The sequence below is a fragment of the Entelurus aequoreus genome, linkage group LG27 (assembly GCF_033978785.1).
Source record: "Entelurus aequoreus isolate RoL-2023_Sb linkage group LG27, RoL_Eaeq_v1.1, whole genome shotgun sequence".
Classification (NCBI taxonomy): domain Eukaryota; kingdom Metazoa; phylum Chordata; class Actinopteri; order Syngnathiformes; family Syngnathidae; genus Entelurus; species Entelurus aequoreus.
The window spans coordinates 20,468,883-20,494,788 of record NC_084757.1 but is presented as its reverse complement, the minus strand read 5'-3'; the positions used below and the strand labels follow the sequence as shown (position 1 = coordinate 20,494,788).

Below are 25,906 nucleotides of genomic sequence, written 5' to 3'. Positions count from 1 at the left end.
TCTTTTGAAGAGGAGTGACACCTCCATAAGCAGGTGCAAGAGAGCGGCGCTGACAGATGGTGAGTCCCCCGAGGACGCGTCTCTCATCCTTTGCATTCCACCCTGATTGGGCCTGCTTCGTTTAATGTCCAGCGTGAACAAGGAGGCTGATAAGCTTTTTGAAGCCTTAGTATTGACACGTGCACGGATGAAGTTCCGACTTCATGGATGAGGTACAGTAGATTTTAGCTTCATAGATGATGTTCTTCATCCGCTGCGATAATACTATAATCCAGTTGCATCGTTGGACAACAAAAATGAAACGAGCTTCCAGAAAGGTCACTTTCCCCTTCCGCAGTGCATAGAGAGATTGAATTCAATCTCCCATTCTCCTCCATGCCTTTTAAATCCAAGGCCACTGCGTTGTCGGGGGGGTCATTAGTAATTAGACGCGGGGTAGAATTGCTGGATGAGAGGTCGGGGCACTGTTAGAAAACCAATAAGTGTTGGGACAGTCGTTGCATGACACAGCATCGCGTCAATATTCTGACAATTTCCAAATATAACCACATGGAGGATGGAGTCGTTGCATGGAGCATGAACCTACATCAGGGAGGCTTCCTAACAGGATTGGGCGGCTCTAATCGGATCAGAGCTCACTCTGGCTCATATTCCTTGTTTATTTTTTACTCTGCCCTCCTAAGTGAGGGTACAGTCAAATCTGACTATCGGCTAATGTCGACATAAAGTCCTAGAATTAGACTTAGACTTACTTTTTATTGTCATTCAAATGTGAATTTTACAGCACAGATAAGAACGAAATTTCGTTACATAAGCTCATGGTAGTTCAGGATAAAAAAGCAATAAGGTGCATATATAAATAAATAAATATATATAATATATAAATATATATATATAAACTAAATAAATATATATAAATAAATAAATAGATTACTGAACAGATAAATATATTGCACTTTTCCACATGCGTCCACGTTTATGGATGTATGTTATATTGTCTTTTTTATTCCAGCGAGTTAATCCATTTTGGGGGGAGTTGAGGGGATAATTTTATTATGATGCGTTCAACAGTCTTACGGCTTGAGGGAAGAAGCTGTTACAGAACCTGGAGGTTCTGCTTCGGAGGCTGCGGAACCTCTTTCTAGAGTCCAGCAGTGAAAACAGTCCTTGGTGGGGGTGGGAGGAGTCTTTGCAGATTTTCTGAGCCCTGGTCAGGCAGCGGCTTTTTGCGATCTCCTGGATAGGAGGAAGGGGAGTCCTGATGATCTTTTCTGCCGTCCTCACCACTCTCTGGAGAGACTTCCAGTCTGAGGCATTGCAGGCTCCAGTCCAGACAGAGATGCTGTCGGTCAGCAGGCTCTCTATAGTGCCTCTGTAGAATGTGGTGAGAATGGGGGGAGGGAGCTGTGCTCTTTTCATCCGACGCAAAAAGTGCATGCGGTGCTGAGCTCTTTTTACAAGAGCTCCGGTGTGTAGGGACCAGGTTATATTGTCAATTATCTGCACTCCCAGGAACTTGGTGCTGCTTACTATCTCCACCGCTGTGCCGTTGATGTAGAGTGTAGCGTGGCTGGACTGGTGCTTCCTCAACTGGATGGTCAGGATTTGACTAGATTTCTCACTCAATAGCGTGACAGCCGGATTGTGATTTAAAGTCCTGGACAAGGCCAGACGCATAAAGGTTACTTGAGGTTCTTCATCGTAATTTCCATGGGCTCTTAATTGTTGCACATCATTTCTCAAAAGATGAGCATTGTGAGGTGATTAAAAAAAAATTCTCAAAATAATGCAGTTTTACTGATTTATTTACAGTACCACTGGGTGTTTCTTAGAAAGCATGCCCTATGAATTGGCAGCCAGAGTCAATCACACACAGTCATGCGTTAAGATGCCTGTTTTGAAACTCTGCTCCTTGAATCTGATGATTATAATGATAATGTAGTAGTTGCTTCAAAATTTAAAGTATAGTTTATTGATATTCATTATTGTTTAAACATAGTAAAGGTTTATCCAGTCTCCACATACATAATTTAATTTTTAACAAGTGAAATAAAATTTAAAGGCCTACTGAAACCCACTACTACCGACCACGCAGTCTGATAGTTTATATATCAATGATGAAATCTTAACATTGCAACACATGCCAATACGGCCGGGTTAACTTATAAAATGCAATTTTAAATTTCCCGGGAAACTTCCGGTTGAAAACGTCTATGTATGATGACGTTTGCGTGTGACGTCAATGGTTGAAGCGGAAGTATTGGGACACATTGTATCCCAATACAAACAGTTCTGTTTTCATCGCAAAATTCCACAGTATTCTGGACATCTGTGTTGGTGAATCTTTTGCAATTTGTTCAATTAACAATGGAGACTGCAAAGAAGAAAGCTGTAGGTAGGATCGGTGTATTAGCGGCCGGCTGCAGCAACACAACCAGGAGGACTTTGAGTTGGATAGCAGACGCGCAATCCGACGCTAGCCGCCGACCGCATCGATGATCGGGTGAAGTCCTTCGTCGTGCCGTCGATCGCTGGAACGCAGGTGAGCACGGGTGTTGATGAGCAGATGAGGGCTGGCGTAGGTGGAGAGCTAATATTTTTAGCATAGCTCTGTTGAGGTTTCGTAGCTAAGTTAGCTTCAATGGCGTCATTAGCAACAGCATTGCTAGGCTCCGCCAGGCGGTACAGCATTAACCGTGTGGTTACAGGTCCAGAGTTTGGTAGTATTGTTGATCTTCTGTCTATCCTTCCAGTCAGGGGCTTATTTCTTTTGTTTCTATCTGCATTTAAGCACGATGCTATCACGTTAGCTCCGTAGCTAAAGTGCTTTGCCGATGTATTGTCGTGGAGATAAAAGTCACTGTGAATGTCCATTTCACATTCTCGACTCTCATTTTCAAGAGGATATAGTATCCGAGGTTGTTTAAAATACAAATCCGTGATCCACAATAGAAAAAGGAGAAAGTGTGGAATCCAATGAGCCCTTGTACCTAAGTTACGGTCAGAGCGAAAAAAGATACGTCTTGCACTGCACTCTAGTCCTTCACTCTCACGTTCCTCATCCACAAATATTTCATCCTCGCTCAAATTAATGGGGTAATCGTCGCTTTCTCGGTCCGAATCGCTCTCGCTGCTGGTGTAAACAATGGGGAAATGTGAGGAGCCTTTCAACCTGCGACGTCACGCTACTTCCGGTACAGGCAAGGCTTTTTTTTATCAGCGACCAAAAGTTGAGAACTTTATCGTCGATGTTCTCTACTAAATCCTTTCAGCAAAAATATGGCAATATCGCGAAATGATCAAGTATGACACATAGAATGGATCTGCTATCCCCGTTTAAATAAGAACATTTCATTTCAGTAGGCCTATAATTCTGCTTAAAGACAATTAATTCATTGTTTGACCAACCTAACCTACAAACAACCAAAGAAATTGACAGACCTTTTGTTATCCAATTATGTTTGAAGACAAAGGTTTTCAAATTGTTACACAGATCTCCCCTGTGAGGCATCAATCTTCAAAAGTGGTACAGCATCTTAAAAAAGCTAAGAAATACATAATGCTCAAAACCTATAAGCTAACTTCAGCCAAATTAAATTAATTTATTTGTAGCTCCAACGGTGAGAAAGTAAACAGTCTCTAACTCCACCAAATGCACTGCTTAAAATCAGTTTTTAGGGAGTAGAGAAGACCCCAACTGTGCTGTATTCTCTGAGGAGATATTTACCTTTTTTTTTTTTTTAAAGAGATTGTCCATGTTAGATATAAATTGCTGCCAAAAGTTTAGTCTGTGTATATTTAAAGAAAAAATGGTTCTAGGCTACAGTACAACTCCTCGCCCTGCATATATATAAGAATGTTTTTCTAAATCATCAAAAGTTTACATTTATGGCTGGATTCTCTTCAAAATTATTCATCCTTGGAAGATTACTCCGTGTAATTTCTGCAAGTATATAGCCTGCATGTTTACAGTAGAAATTAAAATGTCCAAAAAGTCCAAATTGTTAACAAAAGTGATGAAAACAATGCAGACTGCCTTACTTCTGTTTGTATCTCTTGGGTTGGTTAGCAGGCTAACTGCTGTGCCATTTGTATTTGTTTTTTTTTGGAAAGATGGACAGTTACTTTGACGACATAGTGCCTCAGACCATGACAATAACCAGTGTAAGAGGTAATAAACTGGTGCCAGGGCCAGTTTAAGCTGGAGAAAGTAAATAGACGAACAGGACTCTAGCATTTTATTTTGGGTACTTTATAATCAAAGTTGATTCAGATTGCCGATCAACTTTCATGCAAGTTCCTCAAATTCTGGACTGATAAAAAAATGAAGTGGTCAATAATTGTCCTGTCTCTCCTTTTTCTGCATATCCTTTCGACTTTGTATAGAAGCAGCATGTTTGAGTGAGGGAGTTTATAAATTCAAATTGCAGGGGGGGTGTGACTCTAAATGTCGTGGAGATGCCCTCTCTGCCTCCTTTGGCGTCGCAACAGGAGCGAGCCGTTCCCAAGGGTAACACCGCTTTCCGGTGATCTTGCAGAATCTCGTGGCATTTTGAGGTGAAATAATAATACATTCGGCTGGCGTTTCAAGGACGAGCCCTTGAGGTATGAAAGTTTGGTCAAGAGAATGTGTAGGAAAAGGTCGCGGAGAGTGTGGTTAAAGTATGTGTGTCTACAAAGAGGTCCAACATCAGGTGACCATTGAGGATTGATTAGTATTACATCTATGTGATAAATGGGGGCACCTCTCTTCTTGGTATGTGGTTACTGATGGCTTTTGTAGACGTGCATCTGCATAGCAGGTCTCGAGTAATTTAGACCGCAGGCCCTCTCTTTCAGGTTAGCCTAGGTCGCATTCTTCAAACCCCCAGTGTTCAAGTCAGGTCTCAAGCACAGATCATGCATACTTGCATTGTAATAAACAGGGCACATATTACAATGTACCCGGTACACTGATGACCTCCTTTACCACCTGGCCTTCCATTCGTCAGACCAAAGGCAGCCTTCATTGCTTTCTTGCTAGTACATAAAGCTGGGAGCATGACGGACACAATCCTCCTAAAGCGTTGATGTACGAGATAGCAACCATGGCAGAAACTAATAGGCTTTTTACTCTATTTTAAAATTGTTTCTTGATAAACATCGGATTATGTCATTCATCCAACTGTGACCTTCAAGCTATCGACCAGACCCATCAAAGTGAGTTGCTTAGCGGCTCACTGAATGTGACTGTGATTGACTTTAATCCATGTAAAAACCTGTCAGACTAATTCTGTAATACTCTAGCCTTTCTTCACGCAGTTTGTTATATTTTTGTTGGATTTATGTTAAGGATGCCATCTTGAACCTATTTGACTATAAAAAAAAGAGTGTTTTTATCTGATACGCTCTGGCTCATTAAAAATTAATTCAATTCAATCTGTGCCAAATTGATGCAAATATAAGGCAACCTATTTTTTTAAGACCTATTTTGTAAAAAGTATTTTTGAGGACCAAATGTTTTGTATTATAATTATATTTAAAATCATGTTTTCAATTTGAGTAACAACTGCTAGTTTGAGATAGAGCAGTTGTTTGATAACTTTGCTTAAAGGCCTACTGAAATGAAATGTTCTTATTTAAACGGGGATAGCAGATCCATTCTATGTGTCATACTTGATCATTTCGCGATATTGCCATATTTTTGCTGAAAGGATTTAATAGAGAACATAGACGATAAAGTTTGCAACTTTTGGTCGCTGATAAAAAAGCCTTGCCTGTACCGGAAGTAGCGTGACGTTACAGGTTGAAAGGCTCCTCACATTTCCCCATTGTTTACACCAGCAGCGAGAGAGATTCGGACCGAGAAAGCGACGATTACCCCATTAATTTGAGCCAGGATGAAAGATTCGTGGATGAGGAACGTGAGAGTGAAGGACTAGAGTGCAGTGCAGGACGTATCTTTTTTCGCTCTGACTGTAACTTAGGTACAAGGGCTCATTGGATTTCGCATTTTCTCCTTTTTCTATTGTGGGTCACGGATTTGTATTTTAAACCACCTCGGATACTATATCCTCTTGAAAATGAGAGTCGAGAACACGAAATGGACATTCACAGTGACTTTTATCCCCACGACAATACATCGGCGAAGCACTTTAGCTACGGAGCTAACATGATAGCATCGTGCTTAAATGCAGATAGAAACAAAAGAAATAAGCCCCTGACTGGAAGGATAGACAGAAGATCAACAATACTACCAAACTCTGGACCTGTAACCACACGGTTAATGCTGTCCAGCCTGGCGAAGCCAATAGCAATGATGTTGCTAACGACGCCATTGAAGCTAACTTAGCTACGGGACCTCGACAGAGCTATGCTAAAAACATTAGCTCTCCACCTACGCCAGCCCTCATCTGCTCGTCACGACCCGTGCTCACCTGCGTTCCAGCGATCGACGGTGCGACGAAGGACTTCACCCGATCATCGATGCGGTCGGCGGCTAGCGTCGGATAGCGCGTCTGCTATCCAACTCAAAGTCCTCCTGATTGTGTTGCTGCAGCCAGCCGCTAATACACCGATCCCACCTACAGCTTTCTTCTTTGCAGTCTCCATTGTTCATTAAACAAATTGCAAAAGATTCACCAACACAGATGTCCAGAATACTGTGGAATTTTACGATGAAAACAGAGCTGTTTGTATTGGGATACAATGGTGTACCAATACTTCCGCTTCAACCATTGACGTCACGCGCAAACGTCATACCTAGACGTTTTCAGCCGGAAGTTTCCCGGGAAATTTAAAATTGCACTTTATAAGTTAACCCGGCCGTATTGGCATGTGTTGCAATGTTAAGATTTCATCATTGATATATAAACTATCAGACTGCGTGATCGGTAGTAGTGGCTTTCAGTAGGCCTTTAATTCATTGCCATTATCTTCAAATCACTCTTCGTGTGTTGTTTGCTAACTTGCTAACAACCTTGGAGATTGTTTTTTTGTGTTGGAGCTGCATCTCTTCAGGTCATTAGTGTGTGTGAGTGACAAAAGAAAGGCTCAGGGAGAAGGTAACCTGTTGGTTGGCATGTAAAGCAAAGCACAAACCCTTGAACTGGACATCTACAAACCCATGGGATATAAATACTCGGGCTGTCGAAGATAACGTAATGGCAGGAACTAATTTTGTTATTTAATAACGTTAAATATTTTGACGGAATAACACATGCATACTGTGACTAGGGCTGAGACGATTCATCGACTTTGTTGATGTCAATGATGGCGCGAATATGTCCATGTCACGTACAGTACTTTGCGTAGATGCATCAACACAAGATGGCCACACTCAGAGGAAAAAGATGCATCTCGTGGTGCTCCAATCGATCGATCACACACATTTTTGGCCAATATATGTGATAAGATTGTGTCCGCCAGATGCTGTTAACTGTTTGTTTATGTCCATAACGGTTGCCAATAATCCTTTGAAAAACGGAATTGTCCTGTATTAAGAAAGTATGTGTTCCCTATTGTGCTGTCAAGGGACGTACTTTGTCCCATAGTCATATTTTTACCTGGTGTAAGTGGCCAGGCCTACAGAGCCGATTATTTTGTAAACATCTTTGTGACTGGTCCAAAAAATGGCAATTGTTATTTCGTAATCATGCTCCCAGTTTGGCGCACCCCGGAAAAAAGTTAAATTGTGACTATACACGGCAGTTTTGACAAGCCAATTTCACCACAGTTGCCAACACGCACCAGGTAGGCATCTTGTCAGGACAGCAGATAACAAAAGTAAGTGTAATGTATATGAATAAAAGTTAAACTAGAAGTGTTGTGCTGTCTACGGTAGCAATAAGCCCAATATTTATTTGAATGTGTTTCGTCACTGAGTGCGGTTAGTCCAAGGTCGGTACACGTCGTCATTCAATAAGAATATGAGGATCTACATTTCGAATAGAAAATAACACTTTATTGTTATCAAACATGACAAGTCTGTTTGGTGCAGTTGAAATACAAGACAAACAATAATAAATAACATGTAAAAATAAATACATAGATACCAGTACAAACAGTGCAACAGTGAAAAACAGTGTAGGCCTAAACTATTGGGACGGATTCAATATCCTAATGCCCCTCGGGTAAAAACTGTTTTTAGCTCTCTTTGTCCTGCTCTTGCGCGACCAAAATCTCTTCCCTCATGGCAGCAGGTTGGACAAGTGCTAACCAGGGTGAGAGTTATGTGCTAGTATTGTATTTGTTCTTTCGAGGTGGCGAGATCGAGCAATGTCCTCTAGGGAAGTGGAGTCTTTTCTGTGCCTTTTTGACCAGTGCTGAAGTGGTACTTATGGTTTAGATCAGTGGTTCTCAAATGGGGGTACGCGTACCCCTGGGGGTACTTGAAGGTATGCCAAGGGGTACGTGAGATTTTTTTTAAATATTCTAAAAATAGCAACAATTCAAAAATCCTTTATAAATATATTTATTGAATAATACTTCAACAAAATAAATGTTTAGAATTAAGTTCATGAATCCAGATGGATCTCTATTACAATCCCCAAAGAGGGCACTTTAAGTTGATGATTACTTCTATGTGTAGAAATCTTTATTTATAATTGAATCACTTGTTTATTTTTCAACAAGTTTTTAGTTATTTTTATATCTTTTTTTCCAAATAGTTCAAGAAAGACCACTACAAAGGAGCAATATTTTGCACTGTTATACAATTCAATAAATCAGAAACTGATGACATAGTGCTGTATTTTACTTCTTTATCTCTTTTTTTCAACCAAATATGCTTTCCTCTGATTAGGGGGTACTTGAATTAAAAAAATGTTCACAGGGGATACATCACTGAAAAAAGGTTGAGAACCACTGGTCTAGATAATATGCATTTGATGTACTTTGTTGTAAATTTTGCGTACATTTTGCTCCATGGTCACATGAACAAACCGTTTTTTAGTCTGTCTACAAGAGGTTTGTTTGTGCATTTGTTCCCAGATTGCAAATGAAGACATGCCTCACCCTCTAGTATCTTAATTTATCTTCTAAAATGTACACTGTTAAATATACAGGTTGTCCATAAAATCTCTTTACAATTTAAAAAAAATATTACAAAGGCAGTTTACAAGATTTGTTACCTAGGTTTGTTCTGATGTAATCAGTGATCGTCAAGGTTCTTTTTTTTACCTCATTAAATACACCTCTATATGGGCACCACTAGTTGCACAAAGCACATCAAGACGGTACTCAATTTCTTGCCATGTTCGCTGTTGCGTTGCCTCATCAATGGTGGCAATGGCATCAGAAATCGTTTGCTTCAAGTCAGTAATTTCCCGTATCTTTGTTCGATATACAACATTTTTCAAATAACTCCTTAAAAAGGAGTCCAAGGGAGTGATATCTGGTGAATGTGGTGGCCATGGCTATCTCTTCCAATCCACCAGTCTGGGAATGTTTGATTGAGGAACTGACGAACATGCAGTCCTCAATGTAGTGGTGCACCATCTTGCTGGAAAATGGTTGGTTGAAAGTCATTAATTTGCCACCATTGATTAGGCTATGCTACAGCGAACATAGCAAGAAATCGACTACCGTCTTGATGTGCCAGTACCAAATTCCTTGTGTGGTACATACTTGGCCAATAAATGTAATTTTGATTCTGAACTAGTGGTGCCCATATAGAGGTGTATTAAATCAGGTAAAAAAAACAACAACAACTTTGACAGCCACTGATTGCATTAGAACAAATCTAGTTAACAAATCTTGTCAACTTCCTTTGTATTAAATTCTTAAAATTGGAAAGAGACTTTTTGGACACCCTGTATATTTTGAAAACAAACATAACAGCAATTTTTTCCAGACACGGACAAAAATGTACTTTATAAATATTATATTGGTCACAACATTAAGTACACCTGCACACTCTCCGATCGATACAGATACCTGCATTAAAAAAGCTGCTTCTAAAGCTGCATGATGGTGTTATTGTTCTTATGCCTAGATGAAAATAACACTTCATCCTACCTTCTCTTGTGTGTCCTCAAACTCACCTCCCCCTCTGGCTGGTAGCTTTACTTAATGTCCAAATAGGTACGTCCACCTTGCTGTGATGTCACAACATAGCCAGACTGCAAAACCCTGTAGGCAGAGGTATCCAAAACTGTGCAAGCTCATACCCAAATGCATGAACCTTATGATTTGATGCTTCAGTATTTTTTAACACGAGCATCCAACATTGTAACGTTTGTCAGAAAAAAACACAATTCATCATAGGTCCCGTTTAAATTTCAGCTAAAATTAGTTGCACAGCATTAGTACATTATTATTTTAGCATGTGTCTATAGACATGTGTGTCTAAATAATAAATATATTTTTTTAATTATCTTTTACGCAGAATTTTGACATTCATTGTATGCCTAAACTGACAAAACAGCACAGCAAAATTAATCAAAACTCCTCTCAAAGAGACTTTTCAAACAAAGATTAATTAATTAAGCACACCATCTGTGTGAACAGAACTATTTCAAATGTCAAATTTGTCATCATTCTTACTGAAGGCCTTTATGGCCTAATTTCCAGTCTGGCACTTTTTGTCAATGCTGGTTTAAATAACATCAACGAGGATAATAATTTAATCATCATAAGGGCTTGAGTGTTGACCGTATAGCCCTCCAAAAACCATCCTTGTCAACGAGAATAAAATCCTTAATTCTTGTAGATGTTGGGTTGCTAAACTCTGCAGGAGCTCACTGGAGAGTTGTGCACTTTAATGAGCTTTAGTGTTTGTTCTATAGTGGAGACATAATAAAAGGAGCTTCACATCAGCATTAGCATATTACATTAAGAAACTGAAAGCAAATAAAGCTCTATTTATTCTATGCCAAACAAAAGTCAGGTGACTATGTACAAAACCCAAAACCAGTGAAGTTGGCACGTTGTGTAAATCATAAATAAAAACAATACACTAATTTGCAAATCCTTTTCAACTTATGTTCAATTGAATAAACTGCAAAGACAAGATATTTAATGTTCAAACTGAGAAACTTATATGTTCTTTTTGCAAATAATCATTAACTTAGAATTTAATGGCAGCAACACAGTGCAAAAAAGTTGGCACAGGGGAATTTTTACCACTGTGTTACATGACCTTTCCTTTTAACAACACTCATTAAACATTTGGGAACTGAGGACACCAATTTGTTATGCTTTTCAGGTGGAATTATTTCCCATTCTTGCTTGTTATACAGCTTAAGTTGTTCAACAGTCCGAAGTCTCTGTTGTGGTATTTTAGGCTTCATATTGCACCACACATTTTCAATGGGAGACAGGTCTGGACTACAGGCAGGCCAGTCTAGTACCCGCACTCTTTTATTATGAAGCCACGCTGTTGTAACACGTGGCTTGGCATTGTTTTGTTGAAATAAGCAGGGACGTCCATGATAATGTTGCTCAGATGGCAACATATGTTGCTCCAAAACCTGTATGTACCTTTCAGCAATAATGGTGCCTTCACAGATGTGTAAGTTACCCGTGCCTTGGGCACTAATACACCCCTATACTATCACAGATGCTGGCTTTTGAACTTTGCGCCTATAACAATCCGGATGGTTCTTTTCCTCTTTAGTCCAGAGGACACGACGTCCACAGTTTCCAAAAACAATTTGAAATGTGGACTCGTCAGACCACAGCACAATTTTCCACTTTGCATCAGTCTATCTTAGATAAGCTCGGGCCCAGCGAAGCCGGCGGCGTTTCTGGGTGTTGTTAATAAATGGCTTTTGCTTTGCATATTAGAGTTTGAACTTGCACTTACAGATGTAGCGACAAACCGTAGTTACTGACAGTGGTTTTCAGAAGTGAGCCAATGTGGTGATATCCTTTACACACTGATGTCGTTTTTTTGATGCAGTACCGCCTGAGGGATCCAAGGTCACGGGCATGCCGCTTATGTGCAGTGATTTCTCCAGATTCTCTGAAGCTTTTGATGATATTACGGACATTATATGGTGAAATCCCTAAATTCCTTGCAATAGCTTATTGAGAAATGTTGTTCTTAAACTGTTTGACAATTTGCTCACAAAGTGGTGACCCTCGCCCCATCCTTGTTTGTAAATGACTGAGCATTTCATGGAAGCTGTTTTTATACCCAATCATGGCACCCACCTGGTCCCAATTAGCCTGTTCACCTGTGGGATGTTCCAAATACATGTTTGATGAGCATTCCTCAACTTTCTCAGTCTTTTTTGCCACTTGTGCCAGCTTTTTTGATACATGTTGCAGGCATCAAATTCCAAGTGAGCTAATATTTGCACAAAATAAATTTTTCCAGTTCGAACATTAAATATCTTGTCTTTGCAGTCTATTACATTTAATATAAGTTGAAAAGGATTTGCAAATCATTGTATTCTGTTTTTATTTACGATCTACACAACGTGCCAACTTCACTGGTTTTGGGTTTTGTAAATGAAATGCAAACGATCTCTCCCATTAAATCCACATTCCGTCAGTGCCAAATGCCCCATCTTTATTCGGGAACACAAGTCAGGGTAAACAAACTAGCAATGAGCTCACATCGAAGAGATGGCAGCGTTGCATTTACCGCTTGTATCTCCATGCTGATAGTAGCCTGTTGTTTCCACCCTGGCGAGATTCCAAAGGGTCGGTACACTGTGATGCCACAGATGGCTCGGCATCGTGGACCGTATGCGCTCTTGAGGTTTGGGAGATTAGCTCAGCACGTCATATCTTCCGCGAGGAACAACTGCCTCTAAAAGGTTGCTGTTGTTATCGTTAAATTGAGTTGGCAAATGAACTAGTGCCTGATGCAAAAGCCAGATGTTTTTTTTTGTTGTGCACCAAGCAAGAACCGCTTAGTTTTGTGCCATTCTTGAATAGTAGGCTACCACATTGATCTGACTCTAAGACAAATGTATACATTCTGAAAAATATGTAGTCTTAGATTTGCAGAATATAATTTTATACAAGCAAAACAAAACAGGTGGTACCAAATGACTTTTGCCCAAGCATGTCAGAGTTTTTCTTCCTCTGATTCACAAATACCAACTCGAGAGATGCATTTGCAACACAGAGATCTACTAATAAAAGCTTTCAACGCTTGTTAGCAAGACCTCAGACTTCATATATTTAGTAGTGTAATACCAAAATGTCAAAGGTCATCACCAGCATGGCGTTGACATGGTTCTTGAGTCTAATACCAGCATGATGGATACGTTCTAAGACTATTTCTTTTCTTTTTTTCCTCCAGCTGAGGAGCACCATACAACAGCTCAATGTTCAGATCAACCATGACACCAAAGAGTAAGGTTTTTTTTTTTTTGCTGCTTTGTTGGCTCATTAAATTTGGATTACAAAAAGGCTACTTTAAAAAACAACAGAAAATGTTTTGAAATGTGTGTTTTCTATGCTTCCGGGTCATGCTTATTTCCAGACATTGCTAGACAAATGACAAGCTTGTTTTTTTCTGTTTTAAATGATACCCTACTTAAAGGAACCCGCATTTGTGGGATGAGCAGCATTATGTGCGTTATTAGGCTGTATGGTTCTTTTTTAAACTCAATTCATTGTTTCAGTATAGAATATCAACATGAGTGTCTATCATTACAAAATTTCCAATGACACAATTTCTATCAGGATAACTGACATGCCAATGGCATACCCCTCCTTCCAAATCATTCTCGCTTTCTTACCATGTGGGAAATACACTGAGCTCCTTTTGCAGGTCCAAACTAACATTGGGCAGACGTCGAACTGTTCAAAGACGAGCTGATTTCTCTTATTACATTGTTTCGTTCACTGGTTTTGGTGCAGCGGCCATGTTTTGACAGGCTTCCTCTCTTTAGCTACTCTGTATTTATTTATCAGTGCAACTAAGCCGAGTGTAACATTACAGCTGAGAGGTTATGTGTCAAGGTGACCTTGTCGGTTTCAGTAAGCATTTGATTGTTAAATGTGTGGCGTTCTGTGAACACAACGGTAAATGAGACAATTTTCCAGTGTCTAGTCATCAGCTTTGGTCTGTACTAAAGAACCAAGCTCGAAGACTAAAGAGGCTGCATCCCGCTGGTGCCCTGATTCATACGGAGCGTCCATCTCAGGCAAGGACCCTCACCCTATGTGCATAGCTTACATGGGTACTAAACATGCTTAGGCATAGCTGGCGGACCGCAGTCATGTCCTCGCTGTGTTTCACTGCCAGGAAAGCTACTGGAAAGAAGACTCAGAGTGGCTGTGTCCAGTGGTCACGACCCGTATCTGCCCAGGCCTCACCCAACCTCTGTGAACTACCAAGAGCTGGGCAGAAATGATGGACAATACATTCTCGGACATGCCCGTCCTCTTCGAAGACCTCCTAGATGTGGACCTGGGAGTTGAGGATGCAGATGTGACGCCATTTCTGACCTCCTCAACATGGAATGAATGACCTTCTCTGCTGACCCATCCATGCCCACCAGGCCGTATCCCCACAAAACAGCTATCTGTATTATGTTTGCAAAAGGCTGCTTTCACGCTAGGCATCCAGTGGCCTGGCACCCAAGTTACAGAAGAAACCGTGAGGGACCTGTATGATGACAAATGACTTCCTCCAGCTCAGCTACAATCAAAACAGTATCCTTCAGTTTTACCGGTTTATATAGGTGAGATGAGCCGTCACTGTACGAGCATCCTACCAAGGGCTGCTCTAAATTGGAGATTCATAAGATTGGTAAATTGGGGCAAGCTGAACCTCTACAATATAATCTTTATCTTAAATGCCGGTCAGTGTCAGCCTCCCTCAATATTCCTCTGCCGATCAAAGTGGATTCCATCCATCTTGCAGAGGTCATACACAGAGCTCAGTCTGTTTGTGTTTTAAATTAATTGACACTCCTATCAAGCAGACATCCCGGAAGGAATGAAAAAGCAGATGGACTCAGGAACTCCAAATTTCGCCCTGTGGAATGAGATCTGTACCACCGATCCAGTCACTATTCCAAGCCAATGTTTACTCATAACAAAATTGGCTTATTAGGCCAGAGACTGTGTTTCAAGGGAACGGGAAATGTGGTTTAACGACTGCATGACAGACTCCGGTTTCCAAATTGCTGGACTACAGCTTTACCGGTTTGACCGAGACCCCCAATCGGGGAAAATAGGCAGAGTTGGTCTCTGTATTTACTGTATGTCAACAAAGGTTGGTTTTGATTGATAGATGGAAACTTGTATTAGTAGATTGCACAGTACAGTACATATTCCGTACAATTGACCACTAAATGGTAACACCCGAATAAGTTTTTCAACTTGTTTAAGTCGGGGTCCACGTAAATCAATTCATGGTGACCCCATCTCATCAGTGGTCCACACAGCCCTCACCCACGTGGAGAGCAAAAAAGCTGGAAACATTGGGGAACTGGGCTCTGGTCATCCTGACCAACTTTCAGGATCTACAACACTGTCTTTTTTTTCGCCACCGTCAATACTGGCTCCCCTTAGGGATGTGTGCCTGAGGCCCCTCTGCTTCACACTGCTGACCTATGACTGCACTGCTAAACACCCCAGCTGTCATATTGTGAAGACACAGCAGTTGTGGGACGAATCAAAGACAACAATGAGTCCAAGTACACAACGTAGTTAGAACATCTGGTGCATTGGTGCAAATGCACAATGTAAAAAAAAGACAAAGGAGACGGTGGTATTCTCCAGAAAGGTCAGACACTCCATTTCTACCTTGCATATCGGAGCAACAGATGTATAAATAGTCTCCAGCTTAAGGTATTTTATGGTTCATCTATCCATGGACCTCATTTGGAGCCACAAGACCTGTCTGCTCAAGAAGGCGCACAAGTCTCTACTTCCTTAGGAATCTGTGGCATGCTGGACTAGTGAGTTCCATCCCTAGGAGCTTGTATATGTGGTGTAGCGCACCCTAAGCACCAGCATGTGTGGCACAGTAGCACCATGGCTGAAGAGAGAAAGGCACTGCAGGGAGTGGTGAAAGCTGCTTAAAGGATAGTCGGTAGCAGCCTTCCCAGCACCACAGACAACTTCATAAACAGATGCAGAAATAAGGCTGTCCACATCACCAAGGATTTCACCAACCCTACAAACCCTTTGCGGAGCATCCAGAGTAGGACCACCAGATTGAGAAACAGCTTCTTTCCGGAAACTGTCAGACTGCTGAACACCATTGGTGCTCTGTAGCGATAAGTACCAATTCTCCCTGTTTAACCTCGATGCACTTACTGGGGTCAAATGTTTTGCTGTTTTTGGTTACCCCCCTCAGCCTAATATCCCCCATTCGGGCCAGGGTTAAGGAGCAGGTCCTGTTACTGATTTTGGTTGCACAGAGATGGTCATCCAAACTATGGATCGTCGAGGTTGTGCAACTTCTGGACAGGGAAACATGGCCCTCTTCTTGCGTGCGGGAACTCAGGCAAAAGGAGAAATTTAACTGCACATATATCAAGTAGCGTTTTGGACCTGGCCCATAAGTCGTGGAATTTAACTGTTGAATGTTTGCTTGGCCGGGTCATTGACACTAAACAGCGAGTGGCGTGTTTTAATTAGAGACATAGAACATTTGCTAATTTAAGCACTAACCAGTATTTTACAATATTCAACTTTTGTCAGTTTTTAAAATTTTACGATACTGTATTTGGGGTTATAAATGGATGGTTATTTGAAATTAATTGAGCTACTGAATCAAATTAACTTTTCCAAGATACTAAATCATTTATTGAGCTGCACCAATTTATATGATGCATCCATAAGTCTTAATGAGAAAAATCAGAAGTATGCAGTAGATAAGTGTTTGTGAAGGGTGATGCTGATCTGTTTTCCATGTATGGAGGTCTGCACGGAGGTCTGCACGTCCTGAGTGTCAGTTCATCTCAATAGATGATATCTGACCTTAGGGATGTAAGAGTGATGTGTTTGTTGACACCAAAGAAGGATGATAAAGGTGAATGCAGGTCTCAAGCCAACAGAGAAGGCAAGATGGAATGAGCACTCTGGAGAAAAAGATGACAAGGACTGACGGCTGCTTCCTCTCACATCCTTATTGTCTTGACATCTAATGCATAGTGCTACAGCTCAGCATCAATGTTGAAACTCAAGCTTGAAAGTGGGTGGGTTGCAAATATTTCAGAATATTTGCTGTCATGCAATGCATCATTGCTGAAGGAGCTCCATTTCCACGATATATGTAATATATACACAATATATACCAAAGTATTGATACACTCTGGTTAATTTAGGATAGACCTAACCAAGGGCTAGGTTACACACCTGTATTGTTATTCCTAATTTTAGTAAGACAATGGTGCACCTTTAAAGGCCTACTGAAACCCACTACTACCGACCACGCAGTCTGATAGTTTATATATCAATGATGAAATCTTAACATTGCAACACATGCCAAAACGGCTGGGTTAACTTATAAAGTGCAATTTTAAATTTCCCGGGAAATATCCGGCTGAAAACGTCTCGGTATGATGACGTTTGCGCGTGACGTCACGGATTGAACGGAAGTATTGGGACACCATTGTGTCCCAATACAAACAGCGTCTGTTTTCATCGAAAAATTCCACAGTATTCTGGACATCTGTGTTGGTGAATCTTTTGCAATTTGTTTAATGAACAATGGAGACAGCAAAGAAGAAAGCTGTAGGTGGGATCGGTGTATTAGCGGCTGGCTACAGCAACACAACCAGGAGGACTTTGAGTTGGATAGCAGACGTGCTATCCGACGCTAGCCGCTGACTGCACCGATGATCAGGTGAAGTCCTTCGTCGCGCCGTCGATCACTGGAACGCAAGTGAGCACGGGTGGTGATGAGCAGATGAGGGCTGGCGTAGGTGGAGAGCTAATGTTTTTAGCATAGCTCTGTCGAGGTCCCGTAGCTAAGTTAGCTTCAATGGCGTCGTTAGCAACAGCATTGCTAGGCTTCGCCAGGCTGGACAGCATTAACCGTGTGGTTACAGTTCCAGGGTTTGGTTCGGTGTCTCCTGATAGTAGAAGTAATAGTAGTATTGTTGATCTTCTGTCTATCCTTCCAGTCAGGGGCATGTTTCTTCTGTTTCTATCCGCAGTTAAGCACGATGCTATCACTTTAGCTCCAAAGCTAAAGTGCTTCACCGATGTATTGTCTAGGAGATAAAAGTCACTGTGAATGTCCATTTCGCGTTCTCGACTCTCATTTTCAAGAGGATATAGTATCCGAGGTGGTTTAAAATACAAATCCGTGATCCACAATAGAAAAAGGAGAAAGTGTGGAATCCAATGAGCCCTTTTACCTAAGTTACGGTCAGAGCGAAAAAAGATACACCCTGGCGTCCTGCACTGCACTCTAATCCTTCACTCTCACTTTCGTCATCCACAAATCTTTTATCCTCGCTCAAATTAATGGGGTAATCGTCGCTTTCTCGGTCCAAATCGCTCTCGCTGCTGGTGTAAACAATGTGCAGATGTGAGGAGCTCTTCAACCTGTGACGTCACGCCACTTCCGGTACAGGCAAGGCTTTTTTATCAGCGACCAAAAGTTGCGAACTTTATCGTCGATGTTCTCTACTAAATCCTTTCAGCAAAAATATGGCAATATCACGAAATGATCAAGTATGACACAGAATGGACCTGCTATCCCCGTTTTAATAAGAACATTTCATTTCAGTAGGCCTTTAACTCTTTATTAATGGACACAAACTTCCAAAGAATAACTCCAAAATGTGTAAAAAGAAAAACCTACTTAATGTTTTGTTCTTGTTTTACTGCCCGTTGTTTGACTGCTGTTAATTAAGCGTCCAATTAATTACATTTTGGATTCTGTGTCTTTTTTTTCTTTTTCCCCGTAATGTAATTACAATTCATTTGAAGACATGTCAAGACTTAAAAGAAAACACATTCTATATCATCAAATGACATGCAAGTAAATTACACAAATCAAAGTGTGAATATTTAATCATTTTTAAATTTAGAACAAGTACATTTCTTATTTCAATTTGCTTAAGTTAATGTATTTAAATGTATAGGCTCGTTGTCAAAAATAAATTAAATAAATATATATATATCTATATATATATATATGTACTGTATGTATGTATCTTCTTTTATTTGCTAATGCACTATGTGGATACCAAACTAATGACAATGGTTGATATCATCAGCACTATGGTGAAAATCCTTTCTTTCAGCACGTGGACCCAAACAAATACAAAAATAAGAACGGCAAACTCAAGTATGACACATGTTCATATATTTGTCTTTGGTTGTACGTCTCAGAAAGCCGGACACGATGAAACAGAAGAACGCCTTCCCACCAAACTTCATCCACTCACTCGACTCCACCCACATGATGTTGACGGCTCTTCACTGCTACAGGTAAACATGCAACACAGCGACGTTCTTCGCCACCCCAAGCACCATTTCGGTGTATCGATACTGTGGCTAATGGAAACACCATACCTCCACTTTTAAGTTAAAGTTAAAGTACCAATGATTGTCACACACTTTTTGGGGTATTTCTACAATTCTAAACACAATACCCTATAATGACAATATGAAAGTTTTTTTTTTAAACTGCTGCAAATTAAATGAAAATAAAAAACTAAGAAATCACATGTACATAAGTATTCACAACTTTTGCTCAATAATTTGTTGATGGACCTTTGGCAGCAATTACAGCCTCAAGTCTTGTAGAATACGATGCCACAAGCTTGGCACACCTATTTTCGGGCAGTTTTGCCTATTCCTATTTGCAGCACCTCTCAAGCTCCATCAGGTTGGATGGGAAACGTTGGTGCGCGGCCATTTTCAGATCTCTCCAGAGATGTTTAGTCGAATGCAACTCTGGGCTCTGGCTGGGCCACTCAAAGACATTTACAGAGTTGTCCTGCAGCCAATCCTTTGATGTCTTGGCTGTGTGCTTAGGGTCGATGTCCTCCTGAAAGATAAACCGTCACCCCAGTCTGACCTCAAGAGAGCTCTGAAGCAGGTTTTTATCCAGGATGTCTACATATTGGGGTGTGCATCTCTACCTTACATAGCTACGAATATGATATGAATCTCGATACATGGGTTACGAAACGATTCACTAACAATACTTTTTAAAACAATATGATTCCATTCGATGCATATGTAAGGCTGTGCATGGTGAAAAGAAAATTAAATGTATCATGTATCGTGTCAGAACAATGTCATGTGTTTATTTTTTAAATAGACACATACAAAACAGGTGTTTCCTGTATTTTTTGCAAATAGTAGAACTATCAACTTCAAGGAATTGAAAACCTTAAACCTAGAGAAAATAAGATGTGTGAGTTAAAAATGTAAATTATGATTAGAACTGTAAATTGATTGTCTTCTGTTGATTCGTTGATACGTCCTGTCTATATTAAGCCGGTTAACTCCTTAAACGAATAACTATTTAGCCTAAACCCCATGTCATGCACCACTAACCCATCGTTTAGGGTTCCCCTCCTTGGATATTTTTGTACATATGTTTGTCAACGAGTGTGTTGTGCCAAAGGAATGGCAAGAAAACTTTCGAATGTCCAGGTCGGCTGTGATTCTACTTAGCGAAAAACTTTGTCCATTTGTCGAAGGGGAGACAACGAGAATGCGGGCTCCCGTGGATGTGATTAAAAAAAAAAAAGGTAGCGTGTGCTTTGTATTACCTGGCCGACGAGGGAAGACTACGGAAAACAGCGAATGCATTTGGACTGGCAAAGCAGACCGTATCAGTTATTGTCCGCGATGTATGTCAAGCGATTACTCATCGTCTAGTTTTGTACTCCATAACTACTGTGAAGCCATGAAGGAGCCGTTAAATGAACGGTCAGCAGTTGCGGCCGTCAAGTACGACCGCCAATTTCAGCCTCCAAGCAGAGATGACTATGACGTACTATATGCGCGTCTGCCATTTTCCGCACATGCGTACTAGGTCGAGTTGCGCCCCCGGACGGAGCGGGTAGGGGGTCTTAAACGAAAGCTTAAACGATGGCCTTATGTGTGTGTGTGTGTGTGTGTGGACAGGGATAAGGTTAGGTGGGTTATACCCTGTATTACCTTAGTTTAGTTGTATTTTTCTTTGTTCTACATTGTTAAACCCCGCGACCCCGAAGGGAATAAGCGGTAGAAAATGGATGGATGGATGGACATTGTTAAACATTAGACCATCAAATTTGATCTAACGACTGAAAGGTTCAGATATTCACGAACGAATCAAATCTATTGACTGGCTCATTAACATGAACGGTAGGTTTGTTTTAATTTGATGCGTGACAGTGATGAAACATTTACATCTCAACCAAGGCAGAAACAGCAGCAGCTTTTCACTGAGTGCGTGTGCGTCTCCTCTCTGCTCTGATGATAATAGAATGGACTTTATTGTAATTACACCTAAAAGTACAACAAAATGTGTTTTCAGTACAAGATGTCCAAAAGCAGACATTCAGTAGTCAGGCTCACAGCAGTGATGAAACATTTACATCTCAACCAAGGCAGAAACAGCAGCAGCTTTTCACAGAGTGCGTGTGCGTCTCCTTTCTGCTCTGACGATAATCGAATGGACTTTATTCTAATTACACCTAAAAGTACAACAAAATGTGTTTTCAGTACAAGATGTCCAAAAGCAGACATTCAGTAGTCAGGCTCACAGCAGCACTGCTTGTACATTGAGGACTATTAGAGTGTTACGTGCTTTCATGTCTTTAAACATACAAAAAAAATGCTAGATTTGTCGCTAGTCACTTTTGAGAAAGAAAGTCACTCAGAGGAGTTGGAAAGATCCTAGATTTAGCAAGAAAGTCGCCAAATTGACAACACTGCGCTGAAGACGCTAAGATCCGCCTTACCTACGCTACTTTATCGATGCTTCCCAAACGTTACAAATAGCCATCATTTTATCCAACTGACCATTCATTAAACAAAAAATCCAAACGTTTACCACACTTTAGATTTAATATTCGGGGGTGCATTTTTGCAACTCTGTCGGTGCTGTCTGCTATGTTGCTCTGTCGTTGTCAGTCGCAAACGAGAACGGCACTCTCGTGTTACGTCATCACAGTACGTCATCACAGAAGTCTCGCAAGATTCTAGCGGTCATATTTTGTATCAGAGCTACAATCAACTGATTCATGACTTTCTAAGCGGACATCAGTTGATCCATACTAGATATAGATCGATCCAGAGGCTCGTCAAACGACGTACCGTATTTTTCGGAGTATAAGTCGCTCTGGAGTATAAGTCGCACCGGCCGAAAATGCATAATAAAAAAGGAAAAAAACAAATATAAATCGCACTGTATGCGTATAAGTCAAATTTTTGGGGGAAATTTATTTGATAAAACCCAACACCAAGAATAGACATTTGAAAGGCAATAAAGAATAGTGAACAACAGGCTGAATAAGTGTACGTTATATGACGCATAAATAACCAACTGAGAACGTGCCTGGTATGTTAACGTAACATATTATGGTAAGAGTCATTCAAATAACTACAACATATAGAACATGCTATACGTTTACCAAACAATCTGTCACTCCTAATCGCTAAATCCCATGAAATCTTATACGTCTAGTCTCTTATGTGAATGAGCTAAATAATATTATTTGATATTTTACGGTAATGTGTTAATAATTTCACACATAAGTCGCTCCTGAGTATAAGTCGCACCCCCGGCCAAACTATGAAAAAAACTGCGACTTATAGTCAGAAAAATACAGTATTTATATTTCTTAAAGAAAGAGAATTACAAATCGAATTTCTCAGTGTTCGCTCTTTTAATAACAATGTCGCTACAGTTTGGTTATTTTACAAGTTATGGAACTGGTTATGGAAAGTAATCAGTTTTTGAATGCATTTTAAAAAGATTTAGAGGTAGAATTGATTGCTCTCATTAGCTGCATTGCTAGCTACCTAGAACGAGACGATTTTTAAATGTTGGAATGCAAAAAAAAACTAAACACTTTTGTCTTTTTGTCTCTCATAATGATTGTGAATGATAAGCAAACTTCTCCCCAAAAAAGTGCAATTCCCCCTTAAGTTAAATTTAGTTATCGGTTTGTACCGATTAATTTTTACACTCCTACAACGTACATTGCTGCATTTAGCTTTACCTCTATCCTGACTAATCTCCCAGTTCCTGCTGCTGAAAAAACATCCCCAAAGCACGGTGCTGCCACCACCATGCTTCACTGTAGGGATGGTTATGGCCTGCTGATAAATTGCGCCTGGTTTCCTCCAAACATGATGCTTAGCATTCACGCTAAATACCGTATTTTTCGGACTATAAGTCGCAGTTTTTTTCATAGTTTGGCCGGGGGTGCGACTTATACTCAGGAGCGTCTTATGTGTGAAATTATTAACACATTACCGTAAAATATCAAAAAATATTATTTAGCTCATTCACGTAAGAGACTAGACTTATAAGATTTCATGGTATAGCATTATTTGAATGACTCTTACCATAATATGTTACGTTAACATACCAGGCACGTTCTCAGTTGGTTATTTATGCGTCATATAACGTACACTTATTCAGCCTGTTATTCACTATTCTTTATTTATTTTAAATTGACTTTCGAATGACTATTCTTGGTGTTGGGTTTTATCAAATAAATTTCCCCAAAAAATGCGACTTATACTCCAGTGCGAATTATATATGTTTTTTTCCTTCTTTATTATGCATTTTCGGCCGGTGCGACTTATACTCCGGAGCTACTTATACTCCGAAAAATACGGTAGTTCAATCTTTGTCTCATCAGACCAGAGAATTGTATTTCTCATGGTCTGAGAGTCTTTCAGGAGCATTTTGGCAAACTTTTACTAAAGAATGGCTTCCGTCTGGCCACTGTACCAGAGATGGTTGTTCTTTTGGAAGGGTCTCCTCTTCCCACAGAGGAATGCTGTATTTCTGACAGACTAACCATCAGGTTCTTGTCTCCTCACATTTGTGCCTTGAGACAATCCTGTCTCGGAGGTTTACAGACAATTCCTTTTACTTCATTCTTGGTTTGTGCTCTGCCAACTACAATTAAGCTGTAGGAACAGGATGTACCAGAGCTCACGTTTGAGCTTCATAGCAAAGGCTGTGAATACTTATGTACATGGGATTTCTTAATTGTTGTTTTTTTTTTAATATATTTGCAAAAAAGAAAACCAAAAAATACTTACCATTGTCTTAACGGGGTATTGTGTGTAGAATTTCGAGGACAGCAAATAAATCATTCCATTTGGAATAAGGCTGTAACATAACAAAATGTGGAAAAAGTGCAAAGCTGTGAATACTTACAGGATGCACTGTAAAGACAGGTGTGTGCTTTTCTGAATTTACCAATCAAGCTGTATGTAGGAACATCTCAAGGATGATCAGTTGAAACAGGATGCCCCTGAGCTTATGTTTAAGCTTCATGTCAAAGGCTGTGAATACTTACGTACACATCATTTCCTAGGCTCTTATTTTTTAATACATTTGCTAAAATTTCTATAAAAAAAAAACAAAGAAAAAAACGTTTTTTCATTGTCATTATGGGGTATTCTGTGTGGAATTATGAGGACAAAATGGAATTTATTCCATTTTGGAATACGGCTGTTACTGTTAAATGTGAAAAAAGTGAAACGCTGTGAATACTTGCTGGATTCATGTTCTTGTAAAAGCATTTAAACAAACAACCAATGAAAACATGCTTTAACAGGTAAGCCCACAGCTGGGAGCAACAGCTTGTATCAATGGTATATCGTAGAGAGCCATTATTATTGTATTTTGTCTCCATTAAAATCTGCAACACACATCAAATGTAAACCTGCATTATATAGGCTGTGAAAGTAATCTAATATTAAATAAATACTAAACTGATCCAATGTTTATAGTGCTAAATATGTCTAGCAATGACCGTGTGTGTTTTTATGAAATACAATGCTTTAAAATTTTCTGAATAAAAAAAAATAAGAACATGCAGGTTTTTTATCAAACAATATTTCACTTTAGGTTTCAGGCACAGTTTACACTGTTTGAAGTCTTACCAAAGAAGGCCTTGAAACAATATTAAAGGCTGAAAACACAAACATTTAAAAATTATCGCAACATGAAAGTACTACTAAAGAAATAGGACAGGTGAGCTGTTTGTGTTTTTTTTATAAAAATGTCAGCATTTAGGTCTATTACTTATCAGATGTCTACTCAACAGTGTCATTATTGTCTTTATGCTATTTTGTGATAAGGAGGCAATGTCTTAATTAACATCCATATTTCACTTTTTGCAGTATAGAAAAACGTTGTTTATACGTGAAACCTGTCAAAAAACAAAAAGTTATTACTTTATTTACTTATTTTACTAATTCATGACTCCAAATACGACCTTCTTTATGTTTAAGCGTGTGTAAAAGTGATGTCTTCATTGGGTTTTATTTGACTAAATGCAGCCAATAATGCAAGTTATTTTTAATCTTTATTCTTTTTTCTTATCTCTCCACCTCAAAGTTACGGTTTGACATTCGTCTCAGTCCACGACTGTTTCTGGACACATGCCCTCACGGTGGACACCATGAACAAGGTATTCATTTTCACTTAGAAACCTTTTACTTTGCATTTTCTGCTCCGAACTCTCTTTTTTCCCCCAATTCTGTTTTCAAATGGAACCAAAGAATAATGTGTTTATAAAAATACAGATATTCTGTTTCTGCCCTTTTCTCGTCTGTTTCTCTCCTGTGATTTAAAAAAAAAGCCATTGAAACTAACTGCATACGGTGTCATGATTTTAAGCATTTAGCTCCTAATATAGTCACACGATCTGGACCAAGTCAACCAAGCAATCCCCATTTGGTACAATTATCCTCTCACATAATCCCTGTCTCTTGATACATGAAGGTCCGCCCACCGTATTACACAGGTAATTGAACTTGCAGCCAGAAAAGGCATTTACAGTTTTTATTGATTGCTTTG

The 25,906-nt window shown here is 39.9% G+C and overlaps 1 protein-coding gene across 2 annotated transcripts in view; it reads left to right on the top strand.

Annotated features, from left to right (window-relative positions):
• polrmt (polymerase (RNA) mitochondrial (DNA directed)) overlaps nt 1-25,906 on the top strand; it is a 96,751-nt gene that overhangs the window by 52,625 nt on the left and 18,220 nt on the right. Inside the window, exons 16-18 of one of the 2 annotated variants that reach the window (XM_062039501.1) lie at nt 13,238-13,290; nt 19,246-19,344; nt 25,445-25,517. In XM_062039501.1, coding sequence (XP_061895485.1) covers nt 13,238-13,290; nt 19,246-19,344; nt 25,445-25,517 — 225 coding nt within the window. The remainder of the gene's footprint in view (nt 1-13,237; nt 13,291-19,245; nt 19,345-25,444; nt 25,518-25,906) is intronic. The other variant, XR_009824824.1, reaches the window with a different exon arrangement.